The 19,636-nt window shown below is 41.8% G+C and overlaps 1 protein-coding gene across 2 annotated transcripts in view; it reads right to left on the reverse strand.

Moving 5' to 3' along the window:
- RASGEF1B (RasGEF domain family member 1B) overlaps positions 1–19,636 on the reverse strand; it is a 492,806-nt gene that overhangs the window by 22,764 nt on the left and 450,406 nt on the right. The window contains exons 1-4 of one of the 2 annotated variants that reach the window (XM_010983422.3): positions 15,075–15,206; positions 3,509–3,691; positions 1,693–1,815; positions 1,196–1,333 (exon numbers count right to left, since the gene is read on the reverse strand). In XM_010983422.3, the coding sequence (XP_010981724.1) occupies positions 1,196–1,333; positions 1,693–1,815; positions 3,509–3,685 (438 nt within the window). In that variant the 5' untranslated portion in view covers positions 3,686–3,691; positions 15,075–15,206. Of the gene's footprint in view, positions 1–1,195; positions 1,334–1,692; positions 1,816–3,508; positions 3,692–15,074; positions 15,207–19,636 lie in introns of those variants that run through there. The other variant, XM_064485730.1, reaches the window with a different exon arrangement.

The raw sequence follows: 19,636 nt of genomic DNA on the forward strand, positions 1-19,636 counted from the left end.
GTGAACATGTTATGTCTGTGCCTCAGAAACGTGTTCCCAGGAGCTCGCCAGCAACACAGAAACTACAAAGACATCCCTGCCCAACAAGCCTCAGCACAGCACACCAGCCCTCCAGGCCTGCTTCAAAGAGGAGAGCTTTGAATTTGTCAGAGCTGGTTAGTGCTTATCAAAGGCTCAAGTGAGAGAAGAGATATTTATGAAAGATTATCTAACAGCCTTACTTTCCATCTCCTCCTAGTCTAGCTGCGAGCCTTGAATCGACTTCTGGCCACAAGACTTGGAACCTTTTTTCTTTGTCTTCTCCACTCCCAAAGAATTAGCTTTGCTAATTTATACTTTAATCTTATGGCTTCAGTTTTGTTTTGTTTTGTTTTATCAAGGAACATTTGTTATAAACACTATACAGAGCACTTTTTCATGATCCTATTCACAAAGTCCTTGTCAGAAAGCTTTTTAAAATTTCATTTAATTAATGCCATGAAGAATTAGTGTGCTTTTTCGGGGGGGGGGTGATTAGGTTTATTTATTTTAATCATTTTTATTTTAATGGCAGTATTGGGGATTGAACCCATGACCTCATGCATGCTAAGCATGCGCTCTACCACTTGAGCTATACCCTCCCCACCCTTTTTTCTTTTCTGACAGTGAAAATTATATAACCAATTGTATTTCCCTTTTATCTGGAGCTTACAGTCAAATCACAGCAATCTTGTCCTACTGTGCTGGTTCTCAATATTAGCATATTTGTTTTCTCTCTTCCATGGAATAAACTATTTCTGATTTATTAATCTATTACTTATTACCTGTTAATATATAAATGTTTTTTTACATGTACTAGTGTTTACATCTACTGGTGTGATATTTATTATCTAACTTGGGTCAAACCTTCTTGGAAGGAAGAAAGGGATAAGTAAAATAAAATGAAAACACACTTGCAACATGAATCCTGTGCATGAATTGACATGACCACACCCCCGAATTAATCACATAGAACTCAAGATCACATCCCTTTGAAGTGGGATTCCATCATCATCTGCCTTTGACACACGAAGCAGACCAATATGCTATGAAGAGGACTTGCCCAAAGGCAAAACAGAAAAGACACAGTGGAGATTCTGATGCAGAATTTAGTACCACTTCCCACCAAGACCCTGCCTGGAAATCTGAGTTGTTGTACTCAATTCAGGTTACCAACCTCCTCGCCACTGGCTATTCGGTGAGCCAGATCTTTTAAGTTTCTCATCATTCTTTCATCCCGAAAATCATAAGGAAATGTTTCTGTCCATTCTGTCAGGAGTTGAAGAATCTTGGGTGCAATTTTTCTTATCTGGTTCTAGGAAGAAAAAGCAAATATAATTCAGCGATAGCTCTCAAATAAATAACTGCGAACAGCGCCATTGATAAATTTCCAGTGCAAAGTCTTTGGGGTTAAAGAAGCTCTAGTCCCCCTCCCCCAAGTCAATGCCAATTGCTACCAACTAAAGGCAGGACCTAGGGATCTTCCGTGGCACTAGATTTATATTGTGTTCTTTACACCATCCCCAGTTCCCTTTGCATAGCCGGGATACCATTCCTGGACCTCAGCCTGGGGATAAGCTATGGTTAGTGGAGGAAACCAACTTCACAAAATCTAAGCCAAAAAGTTACCAAACCTAACAGAAAAAAACTGTAAAGTTCAAAACACACCATTACCTTATCACCATTAGGATCACTTAGTCTCTGGTGCTCAACACATAAGTGGCAAACTTTGGCCATTAGCTCATATGGATGCATAAATAACCGAGAACTGAGTAGGAAGGTAAATATGTACGTTCTCTGTGGCAAAAGAAAACAAAAAGTCATTGTTTCACTCTCTCTGAAACTAGTATCTTTCCTATAAATTTTACATCTTGTTTCATTAAGCTCTCTTAAAGTTAAAACGCTGTTTCAAAAGTGATGCTTACTAGTAGTAAAACAACCCGAGACGGAGTTTTCCTTTACCTTCAGATGTATCATTCCCCTTGAGCTATACTAAAAATAACAGAGGTACAGGGTAAGTTTCACTACTGAATTATTCACAGCACATTTTTACGTCTATCCTCTGGGAGCCAGGATACCAGGACACATAACTTGGTCTAGTAAAAAAGAATGAAGTTCAGCCTGAGGAGATAAATCTAACTTAAATACACCACCCGTACAGAATCTCTTTCTGTGTCCAAATATTATGGTAACCCAGTGGAAGCCAAAAAAACAAAAAAACAAAAGAACACTCAACCCACACCAACTCAAGAATTCTCCAGTGTGTCCATTATAACACACTGGAGCATTTGTGCGCTTGTGTCAGAATGTTCAAAGACTGGCTTTCAAATAATCTACTGACTTGCTCAAAGGCTAAGCAATTTGATAAAACACAATAACACCCTATATACTTTTCTTTAACCACATTGTCTCCCAAGAAGCCAGTAATGAAGTAGTGCTTATTTGTTATAATAGTTTCAGACTCCCCAATAAAAAGAAAAATTCCACGGGGTTTTCTCCCCCTTCGGCGCCTTCTGTAGCTCATAAACACTTACAGGGCTGAACAAGGGATGCCTTTTACTTTTGATTACAAGTTTTCCCTGTGTGGCAACATATTTGAAAACGCTATGTAACAAATCACATACAGAGAGATAACTCAGTAAGAAACACTATGGTGAGCTACAGAGTCAAGCACAAACGATCCTTTCCACACCAAGGTCATTATTACATTTATAAAAACGTGTGTATCTTGTGTCTGGCTATTTTCATGAAATCTTTATCAACAACCAGCTTTTGAGTAACTAGGGCAGCTGCAGCACAAGGAAAGGGGATAAAACTATCACTTGCCCCAGAAATAAAACACCTGGCTTTGATGGCTGATGCTGGGAGTGAGATCATGTGTAAATTATGCAACATTTCAAATTCCAATTTTCTCCTTTCCAGTCTCTTGGAATTGCTATAAAGGCTGAGAAAATGTAAATGAATTTCCTAAATTAGAAAATATTATCTATACAAATGTTGGTTATCAAAGTAAAACAAAACATAAGCAAGCAATGTTGTCTGATGTCCAATCAATAAAGAATTGCATCTTGAATATTGTTTCTGCTCTCTTTTTTATGAAGTTTCCCTGTGTAACTTCCCTTTTCTCAGCACAGTGATAGTCTTGGAAACAAAAAAGGGACTAAACATTCAAGCAGCATCCAATGTTCTCCAGTGTTTCTATTTAAGGACCAAGGTGTATGTATGAATCAAACCTTACAGAAACTTCACTGAGATGGTATCTGACGGCCTACAATGTGATATCAACCCTTAAAAAAAAAAAACTGATACGCAGATATATCACATCCAAGCTCAGTCTGATCTCAAAGCACTCAATAATCAAGATGCAATATTTCATTAGGAAATCCTGAGAAGCCTAGACATAACTCCGTAGTATCTAGGGTCCCTGTCTACTCTGTTGGAATCTCTACTGGACACCAAGGATGTGTTTCAGAGGCACGTGGATACCTACATCCGGATAGTAATCCACGTTGGGTACTAAGTGCTGGATGAGAGCTTCCAGGGATCCGGAGAGGAGGTTGTTGTCATGGTAACACAACCCTCCACAGCTGTCCTCTGCAGACTGATAGAGGTTTCTGTTGTAGCCACTACTGTCAAACATTGCTGAAAAGGGAGGAGTCTGAGGCATGCTTTCCTAAAATGAATTTAAAAAGAAAAAACAAAACATAGTGTCAGTAATATGCAGTCCAAAAGAAAAGTAAACTTTAACAGGCATTAGGCTTCCAAAGTAATGAAACAGGCAATTTTAGAAACAGGTTAAGTGCTGAGACAATATCAGAACCCAGCAAGAAGCAAACTGCTCTCTGAATAGCGTATTTTTGAGTACTAATCTCATCCAATCAAATACCATAAAATACCTGGATCAAAAGATCCAATCTGCCCCTAGATTCAAGTCTCTGGCTGCCATGTGCAGATATCACTCCTTCACATTCGCTTGTGGAGGGGAACTCAGCTTCAATCTGCTTTATCACACTGAGTCAAGCACTATCCTAAGGTGGAAAGGCGTACGCCTTCAGAGTTGGTTGGGAAGAGTAACACAACACTTAAGAAATAGAGAACTAGCACTGGGGCATAGGAGGAGAAAACCAAAACAGAAGATGAAAAAATGAAATGATAAAAGAGGCCTCAAATTAAAGGACATAGTCTGTGTCTGTGTGTGTGTGTTTACAGATGTATGTACATACCAAGAGATTTAATGCTGACTTTCCAGCTTTCACTGGAAGATCAGATACTACTGATTCACCCCTTGTGTCAAATTCTTTTGGGGTTGGAGGGCTCTATAAAGCCTCGGTTCTCAGTAAACACACGGGCCAAGAAAGCACCTGATCTGGGGAACAAGAGCACTGTGCCGTCCTCTCCATCTGTGCGCTCTGCAGCTCACAAAGCCCTTGTGAGAGGGCGCTCAGTGGGGGCCAGGCGCTATTAAATTATTACTTGGATTCCTAGGGACAGAGCTCCCGGCCAGAAAACAAGACTCCCGGTTTCTGGCAGCCTGTCTGGACAATGGAGGCTTTCAGGAGCTGACGAGACTGAGGGTTTCAGAGGCAAACAATGAGGGGAAGCCCAAATCCAGGTCTCCAGGACTGACAGGGATGGGGTGCATGGAGGCTGCAGGAGGACACAACCTGGGCTGATCCTTCTTTTCGAGATGCTGAAAGATACTTGCACCCGAATGGGGGAGGGGGGTGGAGTCTGAGAGACACACGCATCACTCCTAGCGCATCTGTTCCAGCTCCAGCTAACAGGGGTCACAGCATTGTCACTATATGTGTGTGTGCCAGGGCAGGGGGTGGCCAGGGGTGGGGTGTTGGAAAAAACAACGTCCACTATAGGGCCAGCCTGGCAGATGAAAATGGCCTTTAGGGAAAGGAACACCAAGAAAGAGAAACAGGAAAGAAGCTTCAGCATTTTCTGCTCTATCCCATCCACAAAATCATGCTAAGGGAGTTTGTAAAATGATCCATGAAAAAATAGCCACATTTGGGAAGACAGAGAGGATGGAGACTCACTTTGTCTGGGGAGACATGTCACTACCAGAGCCATCATTGCCATCCCTCTCACTTGGGCAGGACATGATCACAGCCTAAGGATCAGGAGCTACGGGATGTAAACGTTAACACACATGCCCCGCACTTGGTAAGACCTCACACGTAGAAATTACGGTGAAATAAATAACTCAATGTTAATATTTTATAAGGCAACGGACAAAGTTATGTTTCCACCCTCTTCCAATTGCCAGTTTTCTGTGAGTATGATGCACGTGCAGTACAATCTCCATAAATGTGTTGTCCTTGGTGGGAAGAGAAACAGGAGGCCATGTACCGTTCCCCTGAGATGCTCAAAACTGAGACTCGGGACCTGAGATGAGAAACAACTAAAAGCCACTTCTGATGGCCTGGAAGGAACCTTCTGTCTGGATGTGGTTACCCGTCTCTGGCTTAAAAAGGTTTAGATGGTTAAAACCACACAGCATCCCTGGTATCCAGGACGACAAGTAGAACTCACTCTGTCATGCTCTTTCGAGTTTTTTTTTTTTTTTTTTTTTCTGCCAAGAACTATGAATTTTCCTTGATTTCTCCACTTCTTTATTGCTCCTGAAACTATCCCAATAAAGTGCTTTGAGGAGATGATTGGCCAAGTTTGGGAATTTCAGAAAAATCAGAAAATGTTAAAAGAAATAATCTGGTTCAAGACGGAAAATAGATTGCATTTCACTTTCTAACTGCAATCAATCAGAAGTGGCTGCCCAGAGGCAAGGATGAGCGGGAAGGACTGAAAGGCTGTACTGGGGGGCGGAATGTGTCCTGAGGGATTAGCGGTGACTGCAAAACAGTCTATGGGAGAAGCCAAGCCCGAAGCATCATGGTAGTCGGGTCCACTGCACTCTGCACATCGATGTGCAGACTGAGACCCTGAGACCTAGGAGGTGAGGGAAGTGACAAGGCAAGGATCACACAGCCATTTGGCTATAGCACCAGGTGAGCCCAGTGGAGCTCCCTAGAATAGTGTACTCCTGCTGCCTTTGGTTGATTGACAGGAAGCACTAACACACAAAATAGTCACAAGTCACTCAGGCTTCCCTTTCAAAGAATCAGCACCAAACGCCATCAAGCATTTGTGCTTTGTAACTATTTACTCCCATAAAGTGGACAAGAACTCAGATTTAATGAAGTCCTAATCTGGGGCTTAACAGCTGTGAAAACATCAGAAAGTCGTTTACTTTACTCCCCACCCCAAGTATGTTTGTCATCTGGAAAATTACTTCCAATTTTGCTCCCTCCTTCCATAATTCTAAATGATAACACCACCACCAATTTTCTTCATAGCAAAGTTAGAGTATTTTTAGAGCAATGACAAAAAGCTTTTGTATTGTTCCCTGGAAATCTGTCACAAGATTTCTTTGAGGAGGTACAAAATATCAACACAGTAAAAAAAACCCAAAACACAAAACACCTCTCCAACCAGGCACCAAAAGAAAATACTGCCAATAGCAACAGACACCAAACGGAGATGAGTTAGCTGGGGTTACAGTTTATTATACTTAAAAATTACATTTAGGAAGAGTATTTATCACAGATCGTTTTCTGTCTCTTCTAATTGGCCCAAAGTTCTGTTGCTAATCGCTGACTGATTTAACCATGAACCACCCTTGATTGTTGAACTTGTATATTGTGGCAACCAACTGCTGAGATTTATGTCACTCCCAGAGACCCCAGCCCCTTACTTGTGCAAAATGTGGTCCTGTCTTCCTACCTTGCCATATACTTTCAACTCCTTAGGCTGTCTCCCCCTTCCTTAGTCGTACGTTCTTCTACTGTGGAATCCTGGGTGCTGGAAAAGGTCCCTCTTTTCCACAGTCCTTCATTCCTCTGATTCCCCCGAGAATGCGCCCCAAGAGACACCGAGATGCGCGGGGCGGAAGGCTCTGAGAATGTCAGCACTCCCGTTGCGTAAGGCTCACTGCCTGCGGATGCCTTTCTGGATACTCCATCTGCCTTGTTTGGCAGGGATTCTCACTGTGTTTTGACTGCATAAGCTGAGGTTCAGAACAACTGAACAGCCCGGCTGTGGTTGAACACTGGGTAAAGGACAAACAAGGCAGGGTCTCAAACCTAGGTCTTCAGATTCTGGGCTCAAATTTTATTACACTACATCAAGTTATCCTGCAAATGGTCTTCTTTGAACTTCTAATGTTTAGCCATAAAATGAAAAGCCTGTCAGTCTGTCCCAAATTGTAGGCTATTAGGATAATTTATAGGTTTTACACGTTCTGCGTAAATCCTTGCTCCAAAGACGTATTCATGCCATTAATTACTCTTATTAAAAAGCAACACTGTCGACAAAAGTATTTAGACTACTGACCTTTGCAATCAAAACCTAGTCCTCTCTAGGCAGAGATTTCAGAGATTCTAATAGACACTTCTTTATATTTTAGTATCTTTGAAATTGGGATGCACTTCAATAGTCAAGTGATAAGAAAATCTGTTTAGTTGACAGTGGTTTTTTTAGCAATATATGAAATAAAAGAGCATCTTACAATGGATGATACCTTAGATGCAAGGAAATACAGTGATACTTGCCTGTGTGTGCTTCATAGATTTCCAGTCAAAAAAGTCTGATGAGACAAATGATCAAAAGAAAGATCATGGACCACAGTTTTCATAACTAATTTCTGGACAATCTCTAACAAGTGATTTTCTGGAAAGATCAACTGCCTTGTGTAATAGATGCGCTTGATAAACACGGAGAAAGGTCAGCAGAACAGTACAGAGAGTACTGTTTGTGAAGTGTATTTTTAAATATCTAAGAAGATAAACAGTGTAGATTTTTTTTCTCAAGTATCTTTCCTCCTATTACCCACATCGAGAACCACTGTTGGCTCAGTATTACTCAAATTTGATGTCCAGGACTTTAGTTCTATTTGCTTCAGTTCTGGAATTAAAAAGTGAGTCTCAGAAGATTAAATATTGGCTTAGTTCTTGTTTAAGAAGATAAACTCATACAATTTCCAAGTACTGGACATGAGGGTCCAGAGACACTTTCACCCCTGGGTGCTACCGACTCCAGGAATCATCTGCTAACACTTTCCCCAGCGGAAGACGGACTGAGGGAGAGGCTGCTCCTACCCCACAGCTTCCACTTATTTTTTAATCTCAACATAGTTCTGATTTCTTCTTTTCTACAGCAAACCTCTTTACAGCTCTCACAATTACTATTTTCTGTCTCTTGGGTTCTGGAAACTCTCAATTTACCTTTCTCTACCCTTTCCAACATAATCTCAAAACCAACTTCTCCACTATCTGCCATCCTTCCTCAGCACAAATTTTGCCCAACCCAAGGGCCCTATCTGTGGGGACCTGTTAACCAAAACTCTGGTTTAAGAAAAGCTGACTTTCCCCCCAAATCAGCATGTGTGACTGCATTAAATAAAGTACCGGCATTAATATATTGTTAAGTCAAACTTCAAAGTGGTTAACTCCTTTGGGAAAAGTGAGATTTCTATGAGACACTTGAAAAAGCTCCTGACTTTATTCAAATCACTATCAATAAGATAAGGCAGAGGACAGGTTAATCTCACAAGCAATTCTCACCTTGCAAAGTTTCCTCTGGAAGTCAGTTCCTGGAAACTCAGAATATATTCTATTTGGCCAGTGGCTCTGAACTTTTAGGGAGATCACCAACTTCTCCACACACTGCCCCCCGAGAAATATATCAACAAGTCTGCATACACTTTCAGGGAGTTCAGACCCCAGATTAGGAAGTACTGTGTTGTACATGTGCTGGCCTGTCCAGAACCTAGACAGTGTCTATCTCCTTATCCTCACAGAAGTAGAACAAGATGGTTCTGAAGGGAAACTTGGTCTAACACATTCAAGACTGGCTGCTCAGAAATCAAGGAATACTTGTATCTCCTAGTAGTACCAATCTAATGGATTTAAAGAGAATTAAAAAGACACTTCTTTTAGTTTGGGTAGAGAGATTTAAATAGGCCTTTTTTCCTCCTAAGTTGAGGCAGCCCTGTGGGAAAGGGAGGATGTAAGGAGACACTGGGAAACAGATTTTGGTTTTAAAACAATGAACCATGCAAATAGAAAGCTCTGAGCCACCCAAATTAGCATACAGATTATAGGTTCTTCTGGGAAATTCCCCAAGAGGAAGTAAAAGATATATCCAACCCATGTATGCAAGACGAATGTTCTTTCTTAAAATCAATTCAGTAAGCTGAAAAGTTGGTTGACAGACAAGATACCTTACAGGGGCAGCTAATTCAGTCGCAAAGATATATCATGTTCTTCCAAGGACCCTGAAAAAGTTCCGCGTGACATTGATCAGCAGCAAGGAAGCAAGCGCTGGGTGATTTAAGGGATGAATGGATTTGAAAGGCATGCCTAATGGTTTCAGACCAACTAAAGCACCAGATGAAAAGCTGCCTTTTTCTAAACAGCAGATTGTGTTTGAATCAGCGACTGCTTTTGCACAATGTTATTTACGATGAGGCAGGTGCACCAGGCCAAGGTGGTTTCAGGTGACAATTCAAATTGGGAAAGAGGGTCGGGAAAAGCTGGGTGTGGGAAGTAAATCAAAAGCCATCCTTCAACATCTGTTTGAGGAGCTTTGTAAATCTCTACCAGAATGTCAAGTCAGCACTTCCTTTACACTCAGGAAAATGAGATAGCATAGACAGGAATCCAAGGAAAAAAAATATAAAGTTTTTTTTTCAATCCCTATTTCATCATAGAGTGTTACAGTGAAATATTTAATAAACTCAATGCTTTTATATTAATTACTATCATTTAGTTCCTGTTCAAATGCTGGGCATGTGTCCCAACTTAAAAAAAAAAAAAAAAGAACCACTGAGGTAGAGGAAGTCTTCCCTATCGCAATTGAACTTTGAAAGCATGTTTATTTAGTGAGGAGAGGCTTAATTTAATACCCTGGAATGACTGGTTCCCAAATTCCCATATTGATTCCAAAGGAACTTTGCACTTTGGTGAGATGCATCCTCTCTGCCTTTTTTCATTTGAGGTTCCAGAGATGGGAACGAGAAAGAGTCCACATATTTCAGCTGTACTCCAGCAGCAATCACAAGTACTTTTAGCCTCCTTTTGGCGCTGCGGGATCTCAGCATACAAGGACTGACTGTACGCTGAGAGAGTGTTTATCTAACTATGAATTTGAGTCAGGGCGAAAGTAAAAGTCAAGTTTCTGACACTATCTATAAAACATGCTTATTTTCAGCTTGAAAACATCTTGAAGATTATCTTCTCATTTCTTTCCAGCAGCATCTCTGGAAACTAGAAATGCTACACCTCAGCTAACCTCCTTGAAAAAAAGAGGTATTGTGTTGAGATTACAAACAATACAGAGTGGACAACTCAGAATCAACTCATTTCTTTGGCTTGTGAACAAAAAGTAACTCCCAGATAAGGACGTTCTTTGGAACTGAGCCCCAAATGCTTAGTAGATTTTACAGTCAAGGGGGAAAAAACCCAGTATTTTTGAGGAAGGAAGGTCCTGTTTCTCTCTACAGTGATGAAATGGGATATTTCCTGATTTGTTACAGGTTCCCACATAAAAAATGAACTTGCATTTTGCTTGATTTGTTCTAGATGCTACTTAAAAATCTTTACTAATTCCTAATTGATGGAGGAAGAAGATTCTGACTCAAATAATTACTATCTTTGGTTCCCTTGGGAGAAAAACAAAGCTACAATTTGTCCTCTCTTGTCTTGGGAATATCTTGTCAGCAGTTTATTAAAACATAAAACTATTCAGTACATGGCAACTCAGAATGGGCCAGGACAGTCATTTAAAGCTTTTCTATGAGATAAATCTTGACTAGTTTTTTTTTGGTGGGAACTGATCACAGAATATGCTGACATTCTTCATGCATTGTTTTTAATCATCTACAATTTCCATGCAGTACCTGAACTTCACAGTAGATGGCTCCATATTCCTTGTCTTTGAAAAGGTTGGCACTTTCTAGCAGTAACAGTAGGTGTTGGTTTAGAAAAGTAAAAGAAGGACACTTGAGAGTTCTGGGGGTGAAATTTGAGAAATCAGTATTTGTGATCATGGTAAATTACTGAACTTAGGAAAGTGGCATTGCTCATGCTGATCAGTTGAAAACATACAAAGCCGGTTTTATTTCCTGTATCTTTGGTGCCATTCTATGATGAGAATTAATTGTCATTTTCCCAGAGGAATAAAAGTGATCTTCTGGATAATCAAAATCATCATTATCTAATTAAGTGCTGAACTTCTGGGGATATTGGAAATGTTCCTTTTCTGCATTGTTCAATACAGCCGCCACTCACCACACGCAACTATTGAGCACTTAAAATGTGACTAGGGCCCTTTTTTTAATTTAATTAACTTTAAGTTCATATATCCCCATGTGGTTATTTACTGAACAGCACTGGCTACCATTCTGAACAGCACAGATATAGTTAGTTGAATCATTCATACATAACAGATCTTAAGCCAAATTATAGAATATCCAATGGGGAGCATCCTTTACTAAAGGGTTTATGTTCACCTCAGCAGGAAAAATGACCTGATACTTAGTGAGGACATTTAGTAAGCAAGTAGAATTTTCTACTTACATTTTATTATGGAACATAGTTAATGTGATAATTTTATTTTGGGGTTGCAAGTTCTTGAAAAAATACACATAGCCACCTCCTCTATTCTTCCTCTTTGAAGGATACTCGCAGTCTATAAAGTGCTTTCCTTCCTTACAAGACTAATTTGTTCTTTCCCTGTGTTAAACTAATTTTTATACCAGGGCTTCCTAATAAAATTTGAATCAATTGAATGATTTCTAGATGCAGACATACTATGAAATGAAATAGTAAATACACCAATCTAAGAGAAAAATGGTCAAAAGGCTGGTTTAAAAAATGACAGAATAGTAACACTGACTTCAAAGATCAAACTATTTTTCCTGACTCCCTTCTTGATAATCAGCTTTTAAAATACACTCATAGGAAAAAAAAAAAAAGAAAAGCAAAACCCAGCTCAAGAAAATAATAAAGCTCTGTATAATTTTAATGAATAAAAAGAAATATCACTCTCCTCTCTTCATTTCCACACACCCAGAAAGTAGCTGAACATCTAACTGTAGACCATTACTTCATGGGTACAAATGAATGCAGTGATAGCACAGCAAAATAAACCAGTTAACACATAAATCATCCAGTTTGACACCTCATCAATTTCACAGCCATTGCCAGTATAGTGAGGGAGTAAGTGACTTGTCAGGGCTCCAGACTGGCCAGAATCCTAGTTTCTCTATTCCCAAGGCAGAAATGTGCCCAGCACTAGACTACATCTCTTGTTTTAGGAAAATTAAGGGTTGCACAAATCTGATTTTTGTAGATTTAACTGGAAAACCAAAATGGACAACTATAGTTCTTGAAAAGTGAAAGGGAGATAACACCTGAATTCAACCACTAAAGACAAAAATCCCCTCAATCTTCAGGATTTTCAACAGCCCAATTTGTCTCTCTAAAACCTCACAAAATGTTATAATGGCCTTTTCACTTACTATTTGTAGCATCAGAAACAAGGCTTTAAACCCCTGCTTCAGGGACCCTAGGTTCTTCTCCTAAGTAAGGGAGAACACCCTCATTTCCCCATCTCCCGCCCAAGCAGATACTCTCTTTGGGGTCACCCAAATGCTCCTCTGAAGTCCACTTCTTCCAGGTCACATTTGGAGACTGATAAAGTTGATCCCACCACTTCCTCTGCCATACTGGGTACCTCACCAACAAAGTCAACCTAGCTTCGCCTCATCAATTTTCTCGCCATTTCTTTTTTCCCTAGATAGGTATTATTCAACTGATTTTTTCTGGACTATTGTAGTTTATTAGCCAGTAGTTAACACTGTAAGAATGTAATGTTAGTAGTAATATAAGAAATGTGTATTATTATGATAAATAGATACTTAGGAATATTTAATAATATATGCCTAAGAATGAATTAAATTTAAAAAGATAATAAATATAAATGTTTTATGATGATTTTCTATTCCAAAAGACAGTATCATCCCACGTATTAGAATAAATATCTGGTGGAGTATATAAAATGGAGCAAGACTGAAAATGCACCATGGGAGAAATAAACTCTAAGCATTTAACACCTCATTAGACCACTGGAAAGTACAAAGCTTAGTAGCCAGAAATGTTGCCACCTCTAGGAAAACAAAGGATTGACCAACATGTCCTGGAAGAATGTCAACAAGAAACTTGCTAATCAGTAGCTGATCTTCACTTTGCCAGAAAATCTGCTTGAAAGGCAGATTAACTAATAATTAATTAATAGGGCACTGCTTGTGAACCTTGATTTCTGTCAAAAGTGCCCTAGGTCCTCCTTGGCTCAACCACTGTCCCCTGAAAAATAACACAGCCATTAATGATCTGCTCCACTTTTTGTTATGAACATCTTAACAGCCAAGATTTTTTTATTACTTCCTTTGAGGAATCGATTTCTACATTTGCTCTAAACCTCACCTGACTACTTGTTTTCCTCCCAAATCTCCAATCAGGCATATACTCTGGTTAACTGTAACCTCCTTGCTTCCCATAGGCTTATCACGACGGTCTGTGTTTTAAATTAAGACACAGCCATCACATGCTAGGCTCCGGCTACTGTTTGGGAGGAAAGAATAATTATTCACCCCATCTGAGTCTGACTGTACTAGACATCATTCAAGAGAGCAAAACCCTGATCCCTGAACTCTTCCCCTTTATGCACCCGGTTCAGGGACCCTCCCTTGGCCATGAGACATCATCCAGGGCTAAATATAGATCTACGCACACCAGCAGTTCTGACCGTCGTCACATGGTGCTGCTGACGAAGGACTCCTTGGAGACGCGTTCGACCCAAACACACATACACAAATCGGTGTGCATATTCATCTATACACACACCATACCCACTCAATTCATCGGTGAAGACGGACACATCTACATTTAGGAGAAAGTCGCTCTCTAGAAATCTCTTTCTGCTATTTACTACACTTGTGCCGCCCTCTGCACCGTCAGAGGACTTAGCTACGTTGCTCCTTGCTCTTGTCTGAATTGCGCCGATCAGGTGGGGTAAGATGGGAATCAATATTCCAGTGGTACGCGTTCAGTCAGACAGACACACGTACACTCCAGCCCCCCTGTTCCGCCCCTTTTCTCTTGTACAGCACTGAAATTGTTTCCACGGTTCCCCTAGAAAGAGGCGCCTTCCTCCCGCTAGCAGCCCGGGGGGCTCCCAAGTACCCCCAGTTCACGTTATCATCGCCTGGCCAGGTGACCCGAGGCGACTCACCTGAGCTCAGGCAAGAGCAAGACGACATGTAGTGTCCCCAAGTTTGCCAGCTGAACGGAGGAATGAAACAATTTCACTTCGTCAGTGGCGAACACATAACTTCTGTTCCCTTGTCTCTTCCCAAGAGTTAGACCTTAGATTATAAGGCTCCGACACCAAAAATAAACAGTTCCCCCCACCCACCCACTCACGAAAACTAGCCAAAAAGTAGGAAACAACCTAGCTGAGCACAGGAAGGGAGGAGAGGACGAAGAAAGGATGAACGCTACTAGAACTCACACAAATCCTCAAAAACTACCAAGAGCTCGGAACAGAAAGCCTGGCTGCGGGACGAGGGTGAAAGAAGCAAGCCAAAACCCAAGCCTGTCCCCGCCCTGGCCCCAGTGGCTGGGCCCCGCACCTGTTGGCACCGGGTGCGCTCCCAGGGACACCCCCGACGCCCTCGGCGGCCAGGCAGGCGGACTCCTACGGTCCCCTGCTTTTGCGGGGGGCTTTGCACCAATCAGCGCTCGCTGGCCCTGGCTCTCCCGCCGCCTCCAGGGGCACCGGCAGCCGGGGCGCAGTCAGAGAGCTTGGCTCGCTCCGCGCCCAGCTCCCCGGTCCCCGGAGAGTGCACAGCGCGCAGGAGGGTCGTGCGTTCCCGCTGCCGGGCTCGGGTTTCTCCTGGGAGAACTGATGACCGGAGAACAACCCACCTGCAGATGGACCCCGGGTCCTCGAACTTCCCGGCTGTTTGCCGCGCGCCCACCAACGCAACCAAAGGACAGGGAGCGAAAGCGCGCGGGAAGAAGGAAAAAGATTCCGCCCAACCAGTCGGATGCCTTGTTTATACTGAAACTACAGCCGCAGCCGCCGCGCACACCCCCTTCCTCCCAGCGCCCGCCTCCCGCCGCCAGCCCCGCCCCGCACGACCAATCACGGCGCAGCTTACCGCCCACTCTGCCACCGCCCCCGGCGCCCGGGTCCCGTCCATGCGTCCCTGGGGGCCGGCGACTCCAGTGGCGCGGTTGCCCGGGTGCCCTCCTACGCTGCGGAGGCCGGCGGCCGCCGCGCAGCCGTGTTTACCAGCGCCGGTTGGGCTCGCTCCGCCGCCGTGCGCTTCCTCCTGGGTGCACCTGCCGGGGGCTGTTTGTGCAGTCATGTGTATGCCTGTGTGTGTTCATTTACCTGTGTGCTACCTGTAAATACCGGCCCGACTTGTTATACAGTATCTATTAACATAATTATGAGCTAGAGGTTACTGTCCGTGTAACTTTCAGAAGAGAGCTGAGAGAAACCACAAGAACATTCCCTCAGCGAATATTTATGAAAACCTGAGTGCTAGGTGTTGTGTAAAACGCTGGGGGCACACTCCAGGCAAAAATAGACGGCTCCCTGTCATGAAGCTTATAGTCTGGTAGAGGAAAAACGTTAAGCAAATGGTCACCCAAATACAATGTAAAAGTGCGGCTGTTCTAAGTTCCACAGAGAAAGGGAACCTGTGCTGTGAAATACGATTCTGGAGGCAGAGGGGAGATCTGTCCTCAGTAAAGGCTGTGCTGCCATGGTAACCGTATACTCTTATCAGAGGATACTTGATAACTGAAAAAAGGTAAAAACCCCAATCCTTCACCTTGTACAAATAAAAAGAGGCTGGAGGGAAGAAACAACTAAACAAGGGAAGGAGGAGACGGAGAAAGAAGGAAACCTTCAAATAGCAGGAGACTCTCTTGCCTGCTTTGTGACCTTAAGTAGTTTTCTGAGCTTCAGCTTTCCCGTGTGTAGAACAACACTGCTCATACCTGTCCTATAATGCTATAGTTAGGATTACTGCGGTGGAGGAACCTCTTTGTCCCTGCTCCGTCTCCCACCCCCACCCCCCAACTCTCCTTCCCCGGGATGGAGACAGTCATTTTGCCTAAACTTAGCTGGTGCCTCCTCTCATTCTCTTCATCTGTGCCTCCTCTCATGTCTCTTTCTCTAATTATACTCCCTCCTCCTCTTCTGCAGACGGGTCTTCCCTGACTCAGAAATCCACTCTCACCTATTTGAGCTTCTCTGCAGTTTAAAGAAAGTCGAAAGTCCAAGTGAAATTGGCCCGGCCAGCTATTCAGCGTAAAGCATGGAGGCTTGGCTGGCCCATGCTGTTGTGGTTGTGCTGGTTGGTTATTCTTTCAAGCTTAGTTTTCCATCCTGGTTTTGCAACAAACAAGCCATAGGAGGTTGGGCAAGTCATTTACAATCTTGAGGTTCCTGGTCCTGTAGCAATAAATTAAAGGAGTTGGACTAAATCCTGATTTCTTAATGGAAATATCTGACATCACCTTTGTAACCTCTGGATACACCCACCAGCCCAGAAGATTTTGCCTAGCTTTACTTTCTGAAGTATTTTTTCCCCACCAAAACCAAAGATGTTTATTTTAATTTCTAAAAAATATAAGATGGATCCTATGATACTATTGATTCAATGCTTTACTAAACCGCATTCTTGCTCCCCATTCTGGCCGGTCCCCCAGGGCCCCTTCCAGCTCCTGTCTGAGAGGTAATACACAAGGAGACAGCTCCAGAGTCAGGTGGCCAAACCCTGATCCTGTCTCGACCACTGAGCCAGCATCAAACCTTAGTAAAGGCAAGGAAGGATTCTGGGCCCCAGTTTACTCATCTGAAAAATAGCAATCACGGTTTCTTCACAGAAGAAGATGAAAAGAGATAATACAGGAAACTAGTTGGGAACCATGTCCCTCAGAGAAGTCTTTCCTGACCTCCCTATTTCAAACTGCAGTCACCCCCACTACATCTGGTCCTTCCCTGTGTTGTTGTCGTTTCCTCCATAGGACTTACCACAATTAACATTCTGTATATTTTACTTATTTTTGCCTCCCTCCCTTCACCAGAATATAAGCTCCAGAAGAGCTTGGTATGTTGTTGTCATTATAGTTGTTGTTTTCCTGCCGTATTTCTGATGTCTAGAATACTGTCTCATACCTAATAAGCACTTAATGAATACATGTTGGTTGGATGAATGAACGAATGCCTAGTACATGGTAAGCACTTAATAAGTAATAGCTATTATGATTATGTATTAATTATTCTCTATCATGAAAAGATATTCTTTCTATTCTCTACTTGTCAGTTTCTTTCTGCTCTTTTGACTCCATTGGCTCAACTCTTGTCTCTGTAAATGTTGCTGAGCTCAATAGTACCAATCAAACTAATGAAAATAAACACTTGCTGAGTAGGACCCCACTCCAGTAATAAAAATAACCACTTGTATTGAGCTTCCGCTATGTGGCTGGCTCTTTGCTAAACATTATTTTTCTATTTCTCTCCTCTTGGACCTCGGGTACACAAAATTAGAACAATCATCATGACTGATCCATGTCCAACATTCTTCCTTTTATTTTAGTCTCTTTCATTTCCCATCTAAGATCCCACTTTTCACTGTCCCCAAGGCACTTTCCTTCACACTGTATTTAGTGTGAGTTTTTCAATCTGCCTTTCATGAACAATGACGGTATTGTTTTATGTGAGTACCACATGAGTATACCTGTCTAGATGTTATCATGCAGTCCATGTCATTCAGTTTCTCACTGTTTCCTCGCTAAGTTTTGATTTTGATCATCTATCCATGTTGACAAATATTGATATTGTTCACTCCATTTATTTGCTGTTGAGTATTTCAGCATATTTGTGTAATGAATTTTTTGCTTACATTATCTTTCATCCTCACCAAGACCCTGAGATACAGAAACTATTTTCTCTATTTCTCAGATGAAGGAATGAGGCTTAGGAAGGTAAATAACTTGCCAAGGCCACTCAGCTGGAGAAGCCATGAATTAAACCCATGTCTCTCTGATTCCAAAGTTCCCATCTTCCCACTCTAGAAAATGGATTTAATTACTTAGTGCAAGATTTATGAAATAATGTCTGAAAAAAATCTACTTTTAATTTGAGTCATTTTACATGCCCTAGATATTGCTGTTAAAACTAGTAGATGTGTGTATTTAAGTTAAACCAGAGGCTGTTTCTTATCATTGCAAAGCAATGTTTATTATTTGTCTCAGACACAAGTTTAATATCATTATTTGTAGTTTATGATTTTCTTAAAACACTTGAACTTTAAATGAAAATCTCACAAAGCATAACTTCCTTAAAATACTTAAAACTTATCCTGTGGAAGAGGAATGAAGTTCCAGGACACCAGGCAGGACTAAAGAGGGAAAAGCGTCAGGGGATGGACCATGGCTTCAGGGTAAGAGAAACATTAACTGTATTCCATGTGGAATGGCAGCCTTTTTCAAGATTAAATTCCCTCTCTCTGGATCTTGAAGGGCCTCGTGAAATGGCCAAGTAACTCTCCAAAACACCTCCACATATTTTCTGTCATTTAGTTTCTTAATGTCACTCTGGAAACTTTACGCCAGTTTATAAATGGCAGAAAATGAAGGCATTGGTCACAGCCCATCTAGACCATAGCCTCAGCCTTCTCAATTTCAAAGCCAAGGAAGACAAACCTATTTTTCATAAATATAACATACTGTTTCTCATGTATCTTGACAAGAGATTGCAAGAATTTCGTAAAGAAAAAAATGTGAAGAATGATCAGATGCAATTCTGAGGAAATCATTTTAACAGTTCCCAAGCAAGGTAGGTTAATATAAATTTGTAGCTGGTTAACTTATCCTTTAGCATTTCTGAACTAATCACAGCTTCTCTGGAACACATAAACCCAATTATTATTTTTTTAAACAGTTTAAAAATAAACAAAGCCATATAGTACCTACAGTACTGCACAGACACCAAAGTATTTATTTTATGTAAAAAGGAAGGAGGGAAGAAATAGCAACTGCACAGAGAATAGATTTAAAGGAAAAAAAAAAAAAAAAAAAAGATCCTACCCCCAGCCCTGCCCCTTTCACCAAGGAGGAGGAAACACTCTAGTGTTGTGGCTAAGTAGAGACTAAGACATTCTGGAGCCATAGGTCTCATTTCTCCAGATCCAGGCTCCATTTCTTGGGAACCCCTCTCTTTGGACTCTCTCCCATCTGCAATAGTATGTTGAGGGCAGGTCAGTTAGACCAGCTTGACTCTAGACCTTGGAAAAACTCCTTATCTTCCCTTGCTTTTTAGCATGATTTTCCTTGACTTCCCTTTCCTCATCACCTGAGAGCCTGAAGTGAAAGGGGGAAGGAGGCTGCTTGACATGCTTTGGTTTCGGTCCCTCTTCCTGCTTCTAGCCTGAATAAACAGAATTCTCCCCATGGGCCAACCTAGCTTA

This window comes from Camelus dromedarius, chromosome 1 (assembly GCF_036321535.1).
Source record: "Camelus dromedarius isolate mCamDro1 chromosome 1, mCamDro1.pat, whole genome shotgun sequence".
Taxonomy (NCBI): Eukaryota; Metazoa; Chordata; class Mammalia; order Artiodactyla; family Camelidae; genus Camelus; species Camelus dromedarius.